Here is a 22,829-nt window from a genome sequence, read left to right as displayed (position 1 = left end):
GGCATTTAGAAATACATTTCCAAGCAAATGAGGAATCGGAGCAAGATTGGGCTCAGCCGCTGGACTTTATATGGACTCTCTTAACCTGTTAGTAATCTGGGATTTCTGCTTTTGTCCATGCGTGTGTGGTGTTCCCAGACTTGCATTTGAATGGTTCAATACATTTGAAATTCTTGGTTTTATCCAGCAAAATCCAGCCAGACTCTCCATATTTCCTAAAAGCAACGCTTCCATAGAAATGTTCCTCTTCCCTTCCTGAATTGTTTTCAAATGTTTTTCTTCTGAATTATTCCACCATGCAAGTAGAAAACCAGTCTCATTTAGGAATGTGTTACTCACATAATGTCTCTTTCGTGCCCATTTTTCTGGTAGGCTGCCATTGATCCAAATTGTCCAATTCTGTTTGAAAATGATGCTGCTGCAAATGTGTTGGGGTCAGAGGTGTTTCATATTCAATGAAAATAACAGCTTTTGAAGAATATTAAAGAAAGATTATTTTTAAAATTAGATGTGGTCAGGATTCAGACTAGTTTTACTTGTGTATTGTAGTGGTACTTATGGAAGAATGCATACTTTGCTCTTTGTCGCCATCCCCTGGTGAAATATTTGTCCAGTGGGATACATTAGCATATAGATCACTGGAACTTTATCAGCTTTTTTCTTAAAATACAGTATGGCTTTTCTCAGAGGCCAACAACGATCAATGTGGGGAAGTGCTACAATAATAAAAATAACTAACCTGTTGAATAAATTTGGTTTAAATCTAAGTATAGAAAGTGGCAACTGTACGGATTTGCTGTTCAAGCTTTAAGCTGGCTTGCTAATTAGAATGGAGCTCCTTCAGAAGTTCAGAAGCATACAATCAGGAAAACTAAGCAATGTGTTTGTAATGCATCTTTGTTTCTTTTTGCCAGATTCAGGAAGTCACAGTATTATAATGGAATAAAAACAGAAAAACAGAAAAAGCTAGACACCTTAACAGTATCTTAGGCCTATTTAATTTCTTATTTTAGAAGTTGATTGTGCTTTGTATCTCCCACATTTACATTATTTTTTTCCTGATGATTTGAATGTGTAATACCGGTCCTGGATCCATCCTATTAACTTATCATCATTGTCACATTATTACAAAAGGAAAATACTTCAGATGCTGCGAATCTGAAATAACAACAGAAAATGCTGGTTAGTTAAGATCTGTGGAGGCCAACACAGTTAGCATTTCAGGTCAATGATATTTCATCACATTATTACAAGTTGTATAAAATAATTTATCTATCCCCATAGCTATCAAATAGCATTGCATAGAGTGCAAGCTTCGTTTTATTTATTACTTAGTGTGTCTCACTTTTTCTGTGACATTTTGGCTTGTGGGGGTTGGGGGAGGAAGAAGCAAATCAAAGTTGAAAAATAAGAAACCCTCTGAACAAAAGTGGAAGCGGAAATTCGTGAGCCAGACTCTGTGAAACATCCTTGGAAAGGATCAGTCCTAAATGATAAACCATTATAACCTACCAATAAAAGAGGGAAGAAAAATGGACTTGTACTGTTACGTACCAGCAATAATAGAAACACAACAAGCCATGTATAAGTGTTAGAATCTATTTATTAATAACTACTTGTAATAATAAGAGAAATAAAAACGTTAGATGTTAAACATTGACTCCAAAAATAAACTCGAAGTGTGTGTATGGCAAATTCCCAAACCCCAAGACTAGGAATAGTTCTCAAAGTTCAGTTCAGCAAGTCATAAGGTAGAACATGAGCAAAGGCTTTTGCAAGACCACTGTTGACTGGAGAGAAAATGTACAGAAAATGTAGAGAGAGAATTTACGAAATCCACATATTCCACGATGGAACCCATACGACACCTCAATCACCGATTATCTCCATTGCTTTGTTCTGAAGTATCTGCCACACCAAGGGCATTCGATATGTGGTTGCCCACAGAAATACCTGCTTTCCAGTACAGGTTAATGACAAAGTGGACTCCGCAGATTGCTCCAAAAATCCATACGTGGATTGTATAGTGACAGTCACAGCTATTGTTCTTCATCATAGATACAGAGACCAGCAGTCAGTGTCTCCCTCTCCCTCTCTGTGTAATAGCCAGTATGCTCCAGTTATGAGTCTTGCTGTCCTTGGATAAAACCACACACATGCGCACGCGCACACACACGCACCTACATTACTGTCCAGGTGCCTTAAAGGGACATTCACCAAGTAGCAACCTGGCTCGTAACAGTACATAGAACCTTCTATAATTTTTGAACATTGTAAAGAGCTTCACAGCTCCTGAAATATATTTGACATGTTATTACAAATCAGTTGAGTAACTCCAGAAAACTTTTGAGGGAAAAAAAAATTAATCTCTCTTGCTAATTGAAACATCAAATCAAAGTTAGGTTTCTATGAAGTAAAAATGTTTATAAATTTCATATTTCAGCGTGATGCCATAGGTTAACTTTATTCCTTAATTTAGTGCTTAGTTGAAGCTATGAAAGTATTGTATCTTTTATTTTCAGGTTAAAAAAGAAACACAGCATTTGAGAGAATTTGAAGAAGGATTAGTGTGTCAGTACAAGTTTTATCTGGAAAATCTTGAACAGACTGTTAAAGGTAGTTAAGTTTCTAACATCATTATATACTTGGGGAAATTAAGTTTATTAATTACACCTGTGGCAGAGTGTGATCCAGCTTTTATGAAGTAATCCTGTTAGTCCTGTTCCTGACTCTTTCCTCTGTAGCCTGGCAAATTCTCTTTCCTGAAGTGGTATCCAATTCCCTTTGATTCTGTTTTCACTGCCCTTACAAGTAGTGAGTTCCAGCTCTTAACTGCTCTTGAGTTTCTTACACCCCTTTCAAATTTCCACCTTTGCTCCAAAGAGAGTAACTCTGGATTTCCAGTCTAAACTAATTTGTTTTTCGTATCATTATATAGACTGCCTCTTTTTATCATTATTTTCTTAGTGCTCTGAAACCCTGTTCTTAATAATTAATCGCAATGTTATCCTTACTACTCATGTCTAACTAATGCACTTATAGTTCCTTGTTAGTGATTTCCAGAATTGTTGTGTAGGCCCATTTGTAGATAAGTATTATGTCAAATAATCATTTGATATGATGAGCTAGTGTAGCACTACAGAATAGAATTTGGGAAAGTTGCATTTTCTGTTTGATGAAGCTCAGCTGATCAGCAGAGGACATTGAAGAAATCAGGTTTAGAAGTCATGTAAGAATAAATAATAATTCAAGATTATTGGGGTACAAGCTGAGTCAAACAGTTTGGGCATATAGAGTTTCACCACAGTAGAAGTATAGAATGTGTTGCATTGACTTCATATTTTGTTGGACAGGGAGAACAACATGCCCATTTGGTGATTCTAAATACAGTAAAATTCTGCTAATCCCTTTGTTTGAAATCCTGACAAATTGGCATCTGGCTCATTGGATACTGATTCTGCGTTCCCTTTGACGTGCTGGGCCCTGATCTCCATGCCGCCATGAAATTTATTGGGTTCACTGGAGGATTTATTATATTACAGTGTAACATTTTTTTAAATTGTGGATTAAAAATGTGTTGGAGTATCAAAATTACATCTAATAGTCCAAAAAATATGCTGGTCCAGCCCACCAAAGTCCTGAGCATGCCAGATTAATGGGGGTTTACTCTCATCCTGTGTATTTTGCCAGTTTAAATGGTCAAGTGGCCAAGAACATTGCTTTCAAATCTATCATTTCAGTCAGAAGCAAAGGGAGTTTGGGAAAATTAATTTTCAAAGTAGGACTTCTGTAGAGGCAAAGAATAGTTTATTGCAGACTACAATGTATATTTTGATAAAAATCAAATGTCTGCTAACGAGTATAGATTCAAAACTTCAGCTGTGGTATCATGTTCTGATGGTTTTGTGCATGACTTTTGCATAAAATTATATCAGTCAGGTCTCTAGCAGCCCGGGTTTAACGACGTAAATAAAAGGCCTGTGTTTAAATACTGCCCTTTTGTGAATGAGTTAGAATATTCAATTTCTGCTGATGAAAGATGACATTTTTTAAAACCATCTCTCAGAACAGTCTGTGCATTGTGTAATCTTGTTGCCATGGAAATTAGGTAAATGAAAAGTAACATTAATAAAGGAAGCAAGCATGAATTTAGTCTTTTGGTGCTGTTCCAATTTTCAAATTTAAACTTATTTCCTCTTTCTTCAACAGACTGGAAGCAGATGAAGAAAAAGAAGAGTAATGTTGTTTCGCTAAAAGCATATAAAGGCCTTGCAGAAGTGGCTATCAAATGTCTTTGTGATTTGCTGGTGGCTTTACCACATTTTAACTTCCATAACAACGTTGCTGTGATGATTGTACCACTTATGAATGACGTGTCAAGGAAGGTAAAACTTGCTGTGCATGTGTATTCCTATACACAGATAGGTCTTGTGATGCAGTTCACACTTATCAGAAGTACCCTTTCAAAATTATTTAAAATATTTAAAAAAAACACTGATTTTATCAGGTGAATGTCCAGTGGAATACATCTGCTAGAACTTAAGAGGAATTCTACAAAGAAAATTGAAAGTGACCTTATTTGACGTTCTGGAGGTTCCATCATTAAAGTTATGATGGGCAAATGAGAAAACCCCAGTGGAAATGTGCCTTTATACAGTTAGTGAAAGATTTGAAGTGTTTGGTAGAAAGCCGATCTAATTTTCATATAATACTTTGCATAACTTTAGCCTTTATGACATCCAATTGTCTTGATTAATATACTTATATTCATCTGTTTACTTTCATTCCATTCATAACGATGCAAATAATTTCAAAATAAGTGTAGGATACTATAGGTAATGGATTCCTTCACAATATGTTATTTGCCTGCAGCATTCTAGAAGAGATTGTGCAAGGGTAATGACTATAATTTTATCTCTAAAATGTAGGGACATTGCATTCCAGACAAATTGTTTGTTTTATTTATCAAAACATTTTTTCCTCATGCCACTTTTTTTTTTGCTTCTTTAGCCAATCATCTTTATTATGTCCTAGGTTCTTGAATGCTCCACCAGTGTGGGAACAGTTTCTCCCAATCTAATCTGATCTGTTTTAATAATGTTTCTAGAGAGATAAATAGGGACCAGAGAAACTACCTTACCCATCTCTTACTGTCACCTGAGAATAAAGATGGATTTTTAAAACTTTTTAACATATCATTCCACCGATGATGACTCCCGTGGTGCCACATCAGAGCATCAGTCTGGAATTTGTACACACATATCTGGAGTGAAGATTGAACCTTCAACCTTTTAATTCATAGGCTAGATTACTACCACTGGGTAAAGGAGGAAGAACTTCCACAAGTTGATAACTAGAGGCATATTTCTAAGACCAACATCCAAATGTCAGGAAGATCAGATAATTTCAAAACACCATATCATGAAATAATACATTCTACTGGAATTACTGTTGAAAATTGAATACTTGTTAGCTTCCAAAAGGAAAGTGAAAAAATATTTCAAATGATCTTTTTTTTTCAAGAATATAGGAAAAGGAACCAAACAGCCCCTGCAGAAAGATAAGACAGATCTGTTTGTGTTGTAAAATAATGTGATTCTATTGAGTTTTGTTTTGATGATACTCTGTTGTTATATTCTCATGTTTAATAGTTGTATCTCTTTAGATTTCACAGATGTGTTGTGAAGCTGTGGAAACTCTTTTCAAACAGGACAAAGTTGGCCAAGCTTCACTTTGTTTGGTCAAAATAATCTCTGGTCTTGTTAAAAGCAGAAGCTATGAGCTCAGACCTGAGGTAAGTTCTAATGAGTTCAGTCATTATAAGTTGAAGTTATTTTAAGAAAGCCTACCAGTTCTGCCATTCTAAAGGTCTAGATTAGTATTATTTCATGTAGTACATTTGAAACTTCAATCGTGCTCTAAACAGAAAGGTTCATTTAAAAAAATTAAATGTTGATTTATATAGTGAAGTTATATAGAGTTGCCAAAAATAGTATATGAAGGAATTACATTCAACTTGAATCTAAAAATCATGAGTTTTTTGTTTTAGCTGTTTTCTTGTGTTTGTAAACCATAGTTTTAACCTTTAGTGTTAATTTATAAATTAAAATCCAATATGCCTTATGAGGATAGGTTGAGTGAGCTAGGGCTGTTCTGTTTGGAGCGAAGGAGGATGAGAGGTGACTTGATAGAGGTGAACAAGATGATAAGAGGCTTAGATTGAGTGGACAGTCAGAGACTTTTTTTTCCCCAAGGTGAAAATGGCTAACATGAGGGGGCATAATTTTAAAGTGATTGGAGGAAGGTATAAGGGGGATGTCAGAGGTGAGGTTTTTTTTACACAGAGTGGTGGGAGTGTGGAACACACTACTGGCAGAGGTGGTGGGGGCAGATACATTAGGGACATTTAAGAGACTTTTAGAAAGCCACATGAATGTCAGAAAAATGCAGGGCTATGTGGGAGGGAAGGGTTAGATAGATATTAGAGCAGGATAAAATGTCAGCACAACATTGTGGGCTGAAGGGCCTGTACTGTGCTGCAATGTTCTATGTTTAGGCATGTCTATGTTTGACCCTGGTTTAGCCAAACCTATGGTTTGAAGTAGACATAAATGGAATCCTTAATCCATTAAATTAACTCATCCATCCATTGTATGGGGAATTGACTAGCTTGTCTTAAATTTTAGATTTTCTTGGCATCTTTGTATTAGGCATTGTTGGTAAAATTCTTTTCATGTTATGACATAGTTTTCTTGTATTGCTGTGACACAAAAAGTTCTTTACCCTTCAACTGATCTATCTGATCATAACTAAATTCAGTGAATTTTAATTCATTTTGTGAGGCCTGTAGCATAGACCCATAGTAGACTGCTTAAATTTACTTTTCCCATTTTTATATCCTTTGTGTTCCACAACTGCAGTGTCTTCTCAATTCAGGCCTACAGAGAGGACAGTCAAAATTTACAGATGCCAAATAAGTCAAATATGTTCCTGAATAGTCATTCTTGAAATCCACTTGTGAGAGTTAGTTGGGCTGTGAGTAGACTCCTCAGCCTTATTATGAATCTTGTTAGTTTACAGAATTATGTTGTAACGTAATTGCCTTTAAAAACTTGTGATACAAAACATTGCCAACTTTTTAAAAAGCTTGATTCAAACAATGACAGGAATGTTTTACTGTTCAGTACAGAAATAATCCTGAACCCATGAGAACAAATTATTTGTCTTTTATGTTAGGACAATCAGATTATATTCAAAAATAATTTTGTAGTTGATTTTAGCCAATTACCATTTTCAGTTTTTAAAATTCAACATCTTAATCACAGTTTTAATGCATGAGTTATAAAATTAGCATTCTAATCTTCATTTAGTACTTTTTGTAATTTCATCATGTCAGTATTAGAAATGTTCACTGTAATTTTGCCTCAGCTCTGATCAAGATATTTGCGGACTTAATGGCTGGCACACAAAAATGAATAGTTATGTTTGCTTACAAGTGTTTGTTTGTGTGCAGATTTGATAATGGGCGGTGTGAACCTGTCCTCTTTTATCGACCAACCCACCTTCTTGCCTTCCCATGCATCCTTTAGTATTCCTCATTAATCTATTTTATCTTGCCCAATTCATTTATGCAGTTGTTTGGTGGCTTTCCCTGCAGCATGTTAGGATAAATTACCTGTTTGTGTTGTAAGATTACATGATTCTGATCTGAGGTGGGTTATTTTATGGTATTTGTTAGGTTATTCATAATGCAATAGCCATCAAAATTTCCAGTCAGGTGCATTCTGCTAATTTATTACTTTGCTTTCAGGTGCTGAAAACATTCCTTACTTTGCGGATTAAAGAAGTGGAGGTTAAAAAAGATTCAGAAGATATTGCCCCTAAAAAAAGATTTCTGACTTGTAAAGAGAAGAGAAAAAATCTGTCCAGGATGCAGAGAAAGGTAATGTCTCCATTGTCTAATTCTCACTGCAGCGTCAGACAAAAGTGGAAAAAACCCTTGCTCTGTTAAAATGATTTTGCTAATATTCTGCAAGTACATCAGTTTGATTTAAAAATCTGTTTTTCAGTGGAAAAAAGCAGAGGAGAAACTTGAGAAAGAACTTCTAGAAACAGAAGCTGCAGAAAGTAAAGACAAAAAACTAAAATTGGTATGTGGTTTCTGTGTTTCACTCCTTGGTGCAACATGCCTAAAGTGTCTAATTTACTAAGTCTTTTTTGGAAGTACTTTACCAACATTTCCAATCCAACCAGGTCTGAAAATGAAATCTACCATAGATTGGAAAGGTACTGAAACAAAGTTGGCACAGTTAGAGTTCTGTTGACCACATGACAGCTATTGTGACTTGTGGTGGGGGAAGAAGGATGCTGAAATAATTTTAAGTGATTAAAAGAATGACTGAATGCAGATTGTACAATACTGTACTAAAGTTGAAGTGTTTGTGCTGGAACTGTTAAGAGATGATGTGAAAGAAAAAAATATAAAACATTAGGGGTGAGCTGTAAGTAGAAATGGAATGTGCATTTTTGGCAGACAGAAAAAATGCTAAATGTCATACATCTTTGGAGTTTTTATTTGCTCAGTGACCACTAAAGATGTATGTTGGCTGGCCTGTTGACAATCTGCAAATGTGTCATAGTTTATGTACCATATCATCACTGCTTTTTGGTCCTCATTTGACATAACCACTACAATGTTTGCTGTTGGCACAGCATTTTGCCTGTTGTACAGAAAGCATCTTTCTTTGCCAAATTTTTAATCAAAACATTAGCAGACAGCATCAACTTATAAGATTGCTTGCTTTGTGGGCTGGCATCCCCTTGCCTGATGTAAGTTTTTTTGTGTGTATATTACAAGTTAGCAGCATAGTGATCTGCTAAATGTAGTCTTTGTTATTTGCTTTATTTGAGCAATTGTGGTTATATTTGGTTGTTTTATTAATTTATGTAATGTTGAATTCCTGTGCAAGTTTATTTTTAATTAGTCCAAAATAAAGGTAAGTAGGAAAGTTGTGTAGAGGACATCAGAAGGCTACAAAAGAATATGGATAGGTTAAATTAATAGTTAGAGATCAGGCAAATGGATTATTGATTCATCCAGCACAGAAACAGGCCCTTTGGCCTACCATGTCCACACTGACTTTTTTGCCCATCCACACTAATGATGAGGAAAAATGTCAACTTGTCCATTTTGGCAGAAAAAATAAATACAAGCACATTATTTGAATGATGAAAGATTGTGGTGCTTTGAGATGCAGAGGGTTCTGGGTATCCATGAGCATGATTTGAAAAAGGCAAGTACATAGATATCAGCAATAATCAAGAAAGCTATTGTGAGAGGAATTGAATATAAAAGTAGCGATCTTATGCTTGAATTATATGAGGCAATGGTGGGGTCTTAACTGTAGTACTTTGTACAGCATTGTTTAAGGAAGGATATAAATGTGATGAAAGCAGAAAGGGAGTTTATTGTACTGTTACCAGGAATGGACGGGTTGGACAGACTACGTTTGTATCCTTCGGATTTTCAATGAGAGGCGACTTGATTGAAACATGAGATCCTGACGGGTCTTGACAGGATGGATATAGGGAGAGTCAAAAACCAGGGAGTCACTGTTTTAAAGTTAAAGGGTTGCCTATTTAACATAAAGATGAGGGAAAATTCTTTGAGAGCGGTGAGACTGTGGAGCTCTTTTCTTCAAAGTGTGGTGAAAGCAGAGTCTTTGAATATTTGTAAAGCAGAGATAGATTTTTTATAAGCAAGGAAAGGAAGTTAACCAGGGTAGGCAGAAAATGAAGTTGAGGTTACAATCAGCTCAGCCTTGATTTTATTCAAGTATGGAGTAGATTTGAGGGACCGAGTAGCCTACCCTTGCTCCTAGTTCATACTAATGGAATTTTCTATCTTATTGACAGCACACTGAAATCCTCAACATTGTCTTTCTGACATACTTCAGAATCCTGAAGAAAGCACAAAAATCTATTGTTCTCCCTGCAGTTCTGGAGGGTCTTGCCAAGTAAGGGAGCACTTTTAATTGTTTGTATTTTGCGGACAATTTATTTATTTGAATCTAGTACTCCAACTTAAGCATTTAAGTTGTATGATTCGATTTTAGCGTTCACTTAAAATTGTTTTTAAGTGTTATTTACAAACATAGAATGTAACCTTGCATATTTTCTCTCAGATTTGCTCATCTCATTAATGTGGAATTCTTTGACGATCTTCTGGTTGTACTATATTCTCTCATTGACTCTGGGGTGAGTACAAGTTTTGAATTTAAGCGGAGAGATTCTCTACTCCACATTGTAATGTTTTGATTGCTGTATATATTAGTCTGAACATTTTTTTCACTGCAGAGCCTTAGTTACAGAGAGCGCCTTCACTGCATTCAAGCTGCTTTTCACATTCTTTCTGGTCAAGGTAGGCTGCCTTTACAAGCAGATCTTCAGTTGTATTGCGGAACTGTGAAGGAGGTCTTTGCTCCTGTATTTCACAAGTACATTTTATCCTTGTAGTTTTCACTTCCTCAAAGCTATTCATAATTTAATAGCAATTCCAAGTCTACATAGTTTAACTTGCTATTTTGCACTTCAGGTGATGTGCTGAATATTGATCCTATGAAATTCTACACTCACCTTTACAAAATGTTGTTTGCACTACATGCTGGTAAGTAAGTTAAAAATGTTTCTCTTAGTTTTTTTGGTAATAATGTGTTAACATAGTAAAGTTGCATTTGATCAGGTAATATAGTTAGCTCTCAAACAGTTTTTCTCTGGTGCCGACCCTGCAAAAGAAGTATGATGTTAAACAGTCCACAAACCTTAATTTAACTTGGTGATGGAAGCCCATTTTTAATCATATAAAAATGTTTTGTTTTAATTTTTCTTGCCAAAATGACAATTTGACATTTCTCCTCATCATTAGTGTAACTTGAACATTATTGGTTCTGTTTTTCAGGAAACCAAATGAAGAAGTTTTGATCCTGCCTGCAGTGTCTAGACGTGATGCTGATAAAAACGCAGGAAGCAAGTTTTCTCTGCAACGTGCATTCGCTTTATATTAAACGTCTGACTACTCTGGCACTTAATGTTCTACCCAATTCTGCCATTGGTATCTTGGCAACTAAGCAGAATATTAATGAATGTAAGTGCACTCTTTCTAAGAGAATCTGGCTGTTTCCATTTATGTCAGAACCGAGCATCTGTTCCTATATCCATCTCTTTTAATACTTCAGCCCATCTTCTGCTCACATTGCCAAGCTTTTGACAGACCAGATAGCTGGATGAATGCTGTCCTAGCCGGTCTCTTGCCCTTCGCTCTCCATCAGCTTCAACTAATCCAAACACTGCTTTCAGTTAAGCACCACTGATCCATCGACCTGACCTCACTGAGCTTCATCTTTTAATATGCTCCCAGTGTCTTAAATTTAAAATTCTCATCCAGGTGCTTAAACCTTGTTATGGTATATCTCCTTCCCACCTTCTAAGCCTCCAGTCTTGAATCTCCACTTCTTTGCCCCATCTACCCTCTCGGTTCTCTGTTCTCAGGCTCCCTGAGCTGCTCTCATCCAACCAGGGCAGCTGTACCTTCAGGTGTGTATCCACAAACTTTGAAAATGACTTGCCTAAATTCCTTTGCTTTGCTCTTTAAACCTCCAAGCATGGTTTTGGTCAACTACCCACTGCCCCACCCTTAATATTTTCCTCTTTGGGCTAGCATTTATTTTCTCCTTTAAATTCTGAGATCTCTGTTTCTTCCCATTCTTTAAAACTGCTGGATAGCTGTTATTTTTCTTGTTCAGGGTAGTGTAGAATCCTTAATTTGGCTGCAGTTATTTGTACATTATTTGTATTTTCCAGTAATGAGTGTGTTACCTGTATTTTCTTTGTATGCCTGATCTTTCAGGAAGTTCTGCTTTGCATATTCATAAATTACATGAATTACACTGTTAGATTTATAGAAGGTTTGCCTATTAGTGCTGTTGCTTTGCCCATGTCAGATAAAGTGAGTGCTGGCATTTACCTATAAAAATGTTGCACTTTGCTGGAACTGCAAGTTTTTTTTAAAAAAAAGTACACAAAGAATCAACTGAATAATACTGGAACAGAGAACTTATTCAGAAATGAAATTGCATATTAGTTACTAAATCTAGCTATTTCCTTGCAGGAATTAAGTTACACAATGTTTTATTTAAAATTTTTCCATCTGTTAGTCATTTCCAAAGACAGATATTTTGCTCGATAGTGAATCTCAAGGTAGTGGACTTTATCTCCCAGAGCTTGATGAACCTGAATACTGCAATGCGCAGAACACTGCTTTGTGGGAGTTGCATTATCTCCAGGTATGCTTGTTTTGCATTGTTAATCGGGTACTTAAGTACGTTGAAATGCAGCTTTTACCTAAGTGAAGTATTTCTTTACCAGTGGTCCACAATGTTTCGTGGGGATGCATGAACAAGCATAGGTCCACAAGGCACCGAGCGCATTTAGATACTGTCCGTAAATTTCCCCTTGAATCCTCCATAGATGAACCGTGTAGAAGGTATTTCTCCAGACCATGCAGTAGAAAAGGAGAACCCACTCTGCCGGTTGTAACTCTTCCTTCCCACCAACAACATTACCACCATGCCCCACTACAGGGCCAGTGCAAACCAACCCGGAACCTCATGTAATTGTCTAAGCTTGGGAATACGAGAAATTGGTTTTTAATCTAATTTCAATTTTCTTTAAATCTTCTCAAACTTGCAATTTTCCAGTGCCTGTCTAGCTCCAACCATAGTTTCTAGTCTATTCTCTACTTACAGAGCAAGCACGTATGCCACCCTGTCCACCCCTACAATGTTTCACTGTTTGCTGGAAGTACAGCTGGACCTCTGCAGTACAGCAAATGGAGTTCATCACTGTTACTGCAAAATTTGGGTGATAACTTCAAGATGAAGAACAAGCTAAACATATCAGGGTCACTGGATCAATGAAAGAGTTGAAGTGTAATGGCATGGAATCCTCTTAGTGCTTCCCACCAGCACACTCAATGCAATGACTGAAGCTGACAATTAGCAGTTATAGCTAATTATAAGATTTCCTGTACATTTGCATTATAGAGGGTTTTCAAATTCTTTAAGGGGTCACATCTTAAGTAATAAACTTGGGAGTGTTAAAAGATTGACATTCTTGTGGAAGGAAAAGAGGCAATCAATAGGGCCTCCTGTCCATGCAGCCCTGACTGCCACAGTGGAAGCTCTGGGACAGGCATGAAAAAAGTTGATGAATGTGGGCACTGCAGGCTGTTGGGTAATTGTGTAACAGTGTTCTGGCCATCAACTCAACTGACAGTGCAATGTAATTAAGCAACCTTGATCACATAATTTTACAATTCATGTTTAATTCCACATCAATTATATTCTTTAAGCTTGCGCAATGATAATTTGAGAGTTTATGGATAGAATTTTTGATTTAAGTATGTCATTTGGATTAATACTGGATTGGGTGTACAAAAATGGAAAAAAAATCAGTAAACAATCTTAGTCCCAACATTTTCCTTGTAACATGAATCAGGACTCACCATAATACCCTGTTTTCCCTGCACTTTTTATTTTAATTGCAGAGACACTTTCATCCTGTGGTGCAAAGGTTTGCAGCGCATCTTAGTGTGGGTGCACCATCAGAAGGCTCTGGAGCCCTGAGAGCTGAACTAAGCAGAAAGTAAGGAATTTTGCTCTACGCATAACGTTAAACTAATGTCAAAGTTACTGATTTTTTTTGTCCTGTTTTATTTCATGAATCCTTGAAGATGGTAAGACAGTTTCTATGCAGCATCTCCTAGAAATGTATCTGCACCCAGATATCACTGCACATAAAAGCTCATTGCATATAATACAGAGGACCATTGTGATGGGTGTTAATTTTGGCTGTGACATTGAATCAGGATCAAATCTATCTGCTCAGTTGAACATGTTAGTTCATCTGCTCTGATTTTAGAGCAGGAAATTTGCCTTCCCCAACCAGTAATGTCAAAAGAGATTATTTGTTCATTTGCATTTTGGAAATGGTTTGCCACTTTTGCCTATATAACACTAACTTCAAAATAAATTCATAGATTGCAAAATAATCCTAGATTTCCCTGACAGCACAGTGGCTGTTACATATTTGTTCTTTGTGCTGTGAGTCATATTTCGACCAAATTTTAAAATTTGAACAGAGACTAAATGTATTTCTTTCATTTAGACATGCTACTGAGCTTTTTGAAGAGTTCAGCATGAAAGCGATGACCTTCAATCCTCCAATCTCATCTGTCACATCAAACAAGAAGGTAAAAGAAGCATAAACATTATTATCAACTAAATTATCAGTTTATCAACTAAAGTTCAAGTAAGTCTAACAGGAGGACAGGCTGGGCCAGGTTTATGAACACGGTGGGACTGAAGGTCTGAAGTACATTTATTTCAGTGCAAGGAGTATTATGAGTAAGGCAGATGAACTTAGAGCTTGGATTAGTACATGGAACTATGATGTTGTGGCCAATACAGAAACTTGGTTGAGAGAAGGACAGGACTGGCAGCTCAACGTTCCAGGATTTACATGTTTCAGATGTGATAGAGAGGGCTATAAAGGAGGTAGGGGAGTGCACTACCAATCTTGGAGAATATCACAGCTGCACTCAGACAGCATTGTGGAGGGCTCATCCAGTGAGGCCATATAGGTAGAGCACAATTGGAAGAGGGCTAATTACAACAGTATTAGGCAGGAACTGGGGAAAGTAAATTGGAACAGTTGTTTGGAAGTAAACCCACAGTTGGTGTGGGAGTGTTTTAAGACCAGCTGGTTAGAATTCAGGATCAGCATGGATCCACATTACAAAAGAGGAGGTGCTAGAGGTCTTAAAGTGCATAAAGGTGGATAGATCCCCAGGGCCTGACCAGGTGTATCCAAGGCCATTGTGGGAAGGTAGGGAAAATATGGCTGGGGCCCTGGCAGAGATATTTGTATCATCATTAGCTAGGGGTAAGGTATCTGAAGACTGGAGGGTGGCTAATGTTGGTGCCTTTATTTAAGAAGGGCTACAAGGACAAGCCAGGGAACTACAGGCCAGTGAGCCCAATATCAGTGGTGGGAAAGTTTACTGAGGGGATTCTGAGAGGATCTACTTGCATTTGGAAAGGCAAGGACCAATTTGGGATAGTCACCATGGCTTTGTGTGTGTGTAATCGTGTCTCATGTATAGGATTGAGGGTTTGAAAAATGACCAAGAAGATTGATGAGGGCAGGGCAGTAGTCTACATAGACTTTAGCAAGGACTTTGACAAGGTCCCACGTGGTAGGCTGGTCTAGAAGGTTAGATTGCATGAGATCCAGGGTGAGCAAGCCAATTGGATGCAAAATTGGCTTGGGGGAAGGAGTCTGAGAGTGGTAGTGGAGGATTGTTATTCAGCTCAGAGGCCTGTGACCAGTCATGTGCTGCAGGGATCCGTGCTGGAGTCACTGTAGTTTGTCATATTTGTTAATGATTTGAATGAGAATGTAGTTGGCATGGTTAATATGTTTGTGGATGACACCGGGACAATGAAGAAGGTTATCTAAGATTACAAAAGGATTTAGATCAACTGGGAAAGTGGGACAAAGAATAGCAGATGGAACTTAACTTGGACAAGTGTGAAGCGATGTATTTTGGGAAGTTAAACCAGGGCAGGACTTGCACAGTAATGGCAGGGCCCTGGGGAGTGTCAATAAACAGAAAGACCTAGGGGTATAAGTACATTGTTCCCTGAAAGTGACGACACAGGTAGACAGGGTGGTGAAGAAGGTGTTTGGTATGTTTGCCTTCATCGATCAGGGCATTGTGTACAAGAGTTGGGACGTCATGTTACAGCTGTACAATATGTTGCTGAGACCACACTTGGAGTACTGTGTGCAGTTCTGGTCACTTAGTTGTAGGAAGGATGTTGTTAAGCTGGAAAGGTGCAGAAAGGATTCACAAGGATGTTACCTGGACTTGGAGAGCTTGAGTTGTAGGGAGAGACTGGGTGGGATGGGATTGTTTTCCCTGGAGTGTAGGAGGCTGAGGGATGACCTTGTAGGAGTATGTAAAATCATGCGGGGCATAGATATGGTGAATGTGCACAGCCTTTTTCCCCAGGTAGGAGAATCTAAAAATAGAAGGCATAGATTTAAGATGAGAGGGAAACATTTAGAGGTTCTGAGGGGCAAATTTTTCACACATAGGGTGGCGGTTATGTGGAATGAGCTGGTAGAGGCAGGTGCAGTTACATTTAAAAGACATTTAGACAGGTACATGGATGGGCAGGTATAGAGGGATATGGGTCAAACACAGGCAACTGGGACTAGCTCAGGGAGGCAACTTGGCCGGCACGGACTAATTGGGCTGAAGGGCCTGTTTCTGTGCCTTACAACTAAATGATTCAATGAAGATGAAAGATAAGGGTGGGAAAGTTTGGCAACCTTGGATAATAAGAAATGTTGCAAGTTTAGTAAAAGGTTTAGGGAGTTGAAATCAGACAATGCCCTTGAGGAACATAAAGGAATCAGGAAAGAATTTAAACAGGCAACCAGGAGGGCTATAAAGGGCAATGAAATGTCCTTGGCAAATAGGATTAAGGAAAATCTCAAGGCATTTTACACATAGATTTAAAAGCAAGAGGGTAGCTAGGGAAAGGGTAGGAGCACTCAAAGACGAAGGAAGGAATATATGCTGGGAGCCAGAGGAAGTGGGCAAGGTACTAAATGAGTACTCTGTCAGTATTCACCAAGGAGAAGGATATGCATGATAGTGGGATCAGGGAAATATATGTTGATATTCAAGGGCATGTTGGGATTAAGGAGGAGGAGGAGCAGCTGTTGTCTGTTGAAGAATATTAACAGGTGGATAACTCCCCAGGGCCTGATGGGATCTATCCCAGAATACTGACGGAGGCAAGGGAGGAGATTGCTGGGGCCTTGAAAGAGATCCTTGTATCCTCGAAAAAGATCCTTGTATCCTCGGAGACTCGAGGCTGCAGGCGCTGGAATCTCGAGCATAAAAACTGTTGGAGGAACTCAGCGGGTTGTACAGCATCTGTAGGGGAAAGGAATTCTCAACAGTTCAGGTCGAGAACCGGCATCAGGGTGGATTCTTGATCTTTGTAATCTCTCTAGCCACAGGCGAGTTCCCAGAAGACTGGAGAATAGCCAGTGTTGTTCGTTTGTTTAAAAAGGGCAATCAGGATATCCAGGAAACTGTAGGCCTGTGAGCCTTGCATCAGTGGCAGGGAAATTAATGGAGAAGATTCTTAGGGACAGGATTTACTCGCATTTGGAAAAGAATGGACTTATTAGGGACAGTCAGCATGGCTTTGTGCAGGGGAGGTCATGTCTCTCAAACTTGATTGAACTTTTTAAGGAGGTGGCAAAGATGATTGGGGGTAGGACTGTGGATGTTGTCTACATGAACTTTAGTAAAGTATTTGCCAAGATCCCTCATATTAGGCTGGTCCAGAAGATTAGGTCACATGGGATCCACAGTGAATTGGTAAACTGGATACAAAAATGGCTTGGTCATAGAAAACAGGGCAGTGGTGGGAGGGGTGTTATTCTGACTGAAGGTCTGTGTCCAGTAGTGTTCCACAAGGACCAGTGCTAGGACATCTAGGCATATGCTTGCCTTCATCAGTTGGGGTACTGAGTATAAAAGTTGGCAAGTCATATTGCAGCTGTGCAAAAAACATTGTTTAGTCTATATATGGAGTATTGTGTGCCGTTCTGGTCATCGCATTACAATAAAAATGTGGAGACTTTGGAGAGGGTGCAGAAGAGGTTCACCAGGATGTTGCCAGGACTGGAGAGAGTTAGTTATAAGGAAAGGTTGGACAAAGTTGGATCATTTTCTCTGGAGTGTTGGGGGCTGAGGGGAGATCTGATAGAAATATATAACATTATGAGAGGCATAGATGTGGTCGATAGTTGAGAGTTTTCCCAGGATGGAAATGTCAAATACTAGAGGGCATAGTTTCTCAGACTGGAAGCCTGTGATTAGTGGTGTGCCACAGGTTGGTGCTGGGACTTCTGTTGTTTGTTATCTATATAAGTAATTTTGATGTGAATATATAAGGCATTGTTAATAAGTTTGTCGATGATACTAAAATAGTATAGTTAATATACTAAACTAAAATTAACTAAAATTAAACTAATAAACAAATAGTTAAAATAGTGTAGAAGGTTTTGCAAAATTAAAAGTGGACCTTGGTCGGCTAGGTACGTGGGCTGAGGATTGGCTAATGGTCTTCAATCCAGATAAATGTGAGGTATTGCATTATGGGAGATCAAACCAGGGTTGGACTTGTACAGTGAATGGTAGGGCCCTGCAGAGTGTTATGGAACAGAGGGCGCTAGGGGTGCAAGTGCATAGTTCGCTGAAAGTGGCGTCACAGGTAGATAGGTTGGTGAAGATGACGTTTGGCACACTGGCCTTCATCGATCAGGGCACTGAGTATAAGAGTTTGGAAATTATAATGCAGTTATAGAAGACATTGGTGAGGCCGCAGTTGGAGTATTGTGTATCGTTTTGGTCGCCCTGTTATAGGAAAGATGTTATTAAACTAGAAAGAATGCAGAAAAGATTTACCAGGATGTTGCCTGGACTTAGGGGCCTGAGTTACAAGGAGAGGTTGTGTAGAGTGGAATGTATTCCCTGGAACATAGGAGATTGAGGGATAACCTGATAGAGGTATATAAGATCATGAGGGGCATAGACAGGGTGAAAGCACAGTCTTTTTCCCGGGGAGAGGTGCTAAAAACAAAGAGGGCCTAGGTTTAAGATCAGGGGCGAGAGATTTAAAAGGGGCATCAGGGGCAGCTTCTTCACGCAAAGGGTGGTGCGTATTTGGAATGAGCTGCCAGAAATAGTGGTTGAGGTGGGCACACTAGCAACATTTAAAAGCCGTCTAGATAAATACATGGATGATTTAGAGGGCTATGGGCTAAATGCAGGCAGATGGGATTAGCTCGCTGGGCAACACCGTTGGCATGGACGAGTAGGGCCCAAGGGCCTGTTTCCATACTGTATGACTCTGACTCGTAGGTTTAAGGTGATGGGGAAAGTTTGAAGGAGATTTACAAGGCATTTTTTTTACACACAGAAGGCAGTAGGTGTCTGGAACCTGCTGCCGGGGAGGTGCTAGAAGCAGATACAATAGCAATGTTTAAGAAGCATTGAGGCAGGACCTTTTGCAGGCAGTTGGGATTAGTTTAGATTGGCATCATGGTCAGCACAGACATCATTGGCTGAAGGGCCTATTCCATATTTAGTAGTTTAATGGAAGCAAGTCTTGGGATTCTTCATGTATTGTCAGTACAGAAGTCCCCATTACACTGACAGATTTATGATGCCAAATTTGTTGATTTGCTTGTGGGATGTAGAAGCAGAGCTCTGTTTTACGGAGGTTCACCTTCACATATGCTGGTTAATCACCTCTTGGATTCTATTATAAGGCTTGACGTGCTGGAGGTTCCACAACCTCATTCATTCCAGTGGGGACTGTAGTTTACAGATTATAAAGCAAAGGAGAAGTTTAGTTCCCCTTTCAATGACTTTGGTTTTAGGTAATTAATTTTCCCATTAAAATAAGGTTTTTAAATGATTGGCTTTTTAAAAAAAACTGCCAAAGATTTTTGGGTGGAGGATGGGGTTAGGTTGAGTGTGATCTGGGGACAATGCTTCACTGCACCATTGGAGGCTCTGTTGGTGCTCAGGCCATATGGTGCTGGGGTCCAGGTAATTTCAGGCCAGCAGGATGGGTCCTTCTCCTGGTAGTGACAGGAGGCCTGCCTCTCAGCAAGGTCTGATCTGTGATACCAACAACCTGATTATATAGAATCTTAAAGTGACTTTGTACCATGGCATGAAATTTCACTAATAGTTCTTGCCTGAGGAAAGAAATAATTTTACAAAGACAATATGCCTGAACCATAAGCCTTTCATTGCAACTTTGATTCATTCAGGTTAGAAAGTTGTGTGTTTTTGTCATCATTAAGATTGTTGTTTTGTATTGTTGTTGTGCTTAATAATATGTTCTTGCCATTCTAGACTAAAAACTTGTGCTGTTCTGATTTCAGAAGTCGGCAATGCAGGGTGCATTCCTTGATTCAGAGTTACAAAATCAAATAAACCTGCTTCTTGAAAATCCTTCCAACGTCGATGATCTCAAATTTGCTGAAGACTTGCACAAACAGTCATGCACATAATGGTAATTACTAAACAAAGATTATAAGCATAGCTTGAATAGCTGAAGATTGGTTTATCAGTGTTAAGTTTGCTCTGCAGTTCTAGGTTATTCATGGCATCCATGGTGAATGTATATATGTAAACACTTGTGAATCTAGAATACCCTTGTTAATTCAGATGAAATGGCAAGAATAACAGGTTGTATGTATAAATTAAGTTAAATGGCAACCTTTGCTTTATTTTTATTGGACAGATAAGATTGTGACAACAAAAAAATTCTTGAATTTTGTATGGATTAGTATAAAATTTCTTGCCTTCAGTGATAGTAACATGCAAACTTTGTAATAATTCATAATGTTGACTTATTACTTTTAAGTAATAAATATATGGCATAACCTTGACTAATGTTCATTTTCTGTGCTTTGACATCCTGAGGATCTGAAAACCACTAATGCAACCTTGTTCTTTAACATGGAATCTAAAAAACACTTTTTATAGTTGCCTGAAACTTGTTGTTTTATGCTTCTTTGCAGAAATAAGTCACTTCAAAATTTCACAAAATATTATCTACTTAACCTAGAATACCTTCATTCCAACTTTCTGATTTCAGTCACATAAAGTTATTCTCCCATTATCATTAAAAGCACATTGTCTTTAAAGTTTACTATATACAAGGTTGGTTACAGCACAAAATTGGAGAACTATTAGGTGCTTATTGTTTAATGTTTAACAATGAGAAACATATGTATGAAAGCAAATGAACAGCAATGAATTCAAAATGCTCATTTGTAAGTATGTTACTGCTGGGTGAGAGTTCTTGCAAAAATTCACATCTGTGTAGCTACAGTACATCTGTAAAGGCAGACTTACCATGTTATATTGATTGCTGTCTAGATTATAAGAAATGTCAGGTGTTTATTTTATCCAGTTGGTGGTGCTATGTAGCTCATAGACCAATTCATGTTTAAACAGCATCCTATCTATCTTAGACCTTATTGTTTTACAGTTTCTTTCCTCTGGTATAAACACAGTGCCCAAATTTTCTAGATATTTATTTATTCTGATTATATATATTAAATTGCTTGAAATTATGATGGCAATGTTAATTTGGTGAGAGAAAATGAAGCCAAACAGTAACATGTAGCTGAAACATTGCAGCCTGATCTCTGAATGGAGCAATAACATTTGTTTCCTTGACCTTTCTTTTGTATTTTGTTGAATAATAGGAATTGACCACATGGACCCTCAAGCCTGCTGCGTTCAATAAGATCATGCATGACCTGATCTTTTGCTTCAACTCCACAGATTAGGCTCAATCGCCAGTAATGGAGTGATTAAATTTGGGGATGATCAAGAGACCAGAATTGGAGAACTACAAATATTTGAGGGTTGCGAGAGATGAGAGGGGTAACTGAACAACAAGATCAAGTGAAATTTGAGATATTGTTTATTCAGAGGTAATAGTGGGAGTCAGGATACAGCAACAGTGTTTTGTAGTTTCCACTCTATACAAACTGGATGAGGGAGACTAGCAATGAGTATGTGTGAAATAAATGAGTCCAGAGATGCATCATATCAGCATTTGAACTGAGGTGGGCACAGTGGATAAAATACAGACTTTTTTTTTATTAAAGATGAACCAATCTAATATTTATTCTGATCCATTCAACATTAATACACTAATTTTCAGTCAGTTATAGATAAAAACAACACATTCAAAATAATCTTCAAACAAATGATTTGTATAAAAAAAGATGACTTTTCTGTCACAGTGGCCCAGATTTCACGGTTGGCAGTGAAGGAATGACATTCACCATTGCTCTTAAAGAAAATTGCCCATCATGATATAACCTGTTTTATAGTGTCAGTTTCCACTGCTTCTGAATTTTTCACCTCTGGCACCAGCAGGTCAAACAATCAGATTTAATTTTTAAGTAATAAACATGAAATTTAACTATGAAAAGTGATAGAATTTTATCTGTATGCTCTAATCTTTGTGGAAGGTAAAATAATATTTATGGAGGTGATGATGCACTGTAATAGGTTTACTGTAATAGGTTTCAAGGGCCAGGCAGTAATTATAGCTGATTTTAGTTATATATTGAAAACTGTTACCTTGCTCAAAGCAGGTCTTAACATTTCCAATCTTTTACAGTGAGAATAGTGTGTGAAAAATTACATTTCACATCAAGTCTCTGATTCTGTATGCCCAAGGAGGGGCAGTTTGTCACTTACAGCTGCTTTTGGATTGCCGCATTTAACTGAGAAAATCTGTACACCAGAAGCTGCTGTTGGTTTTGCATTATAACAGTGAAGGGTGTTGACAGTTTTGTTTGTCTAAACCGCAAATTCTGAGCCAATGTTACCACCCTTAGCGTTTGTACTGTTTACATTATAAAAATACCAACACCTTCAGTAATTGCAATATGTCCTTTGCATATTGATAGAATGAAGTACATAAAGTTGTGGATTTCAGAGAGACAATTTGCTAACAATAATAATTTCTGTTTAGTAGTTACCCAATAGTACAATCTGATAATGTTAACTACAAAATAAGGAAAAATGCATTATACAGTTCAACTGTAGTATTTACAAAACTTAAGACCATATTTATTAG

The 22,829-nt window shown here is 37.9% G+C and overlaps 1 protein-coding gene across 1 annotated transcript in view; it reads left to right on the top strand.

Moving 5' to 3' along the window:
* noc3l (NOC3-like DNA replication regulator) overlaps window positions 1-20,613 on the top strand; it is a 35,885-nt gene extending 15,272 nt beyond the window's left edge. The window contains 15 exon segments of the mRNA XM_052027257.1: window positions 2,523-2,616; window positions 4,210-4,385; window positions 5,666-5,794; window positions 7,811-7,942; window positions 8,070-8,150; window positions 9,916-10,016; window positions 10,185-10,257; window positions 10,357-10,420; window positions 10,595-10,666; window positions 10,958-11,124; window positions 11,126-11,143; window positions 12,213-12,341; window positions 13,604-13,701; window positions 14,224-14,308; window positions 20,104-20,613. Coding sequence (XP_051883217.1) covers window positions 2,523-2,616; window positions 4,210-4,385; window positions 5,666-5,794; window positions 7,811-7,942; window positions 8,070-8,150; window positions 9,916-10,016; window positions 10,185-10,257; window positions 10,357-10,420; window positions 10,595-10,666; window positions 10,958-11,124; window positions 11,126-11,143; window positions 12,213-12,341; window positions 13,604-13,701; window positions 14,224-14,308; window positions 20,104-20,232 — 1,548 coding nt within the window. The 3' untranslated portion in view covers window positions 20,233-20,613.
* The last annotated feature ends 2,216 nt before the right edge of the window (window positions 20,614-22,829 follow it).

Source organism: Pristis pectinata, chromosome 12 (assembly GCF_009764475.1).
Source record: "Pristis pectinata isolate sPriPec2 chromosome 12, sPriPec2.1.pri, whole genome shotgun sequence".
Taxonomy (NCBI): domain Eukaryota; kingdom Metazoa; phylum Chordata; class Chondrichthyes; order Rhinopristiformes; family Pristidae; genus Pristis; species Pristis pectinata.
This window is presented reverse-complemented; position numbering and strand designations above follow the sequence as displayed.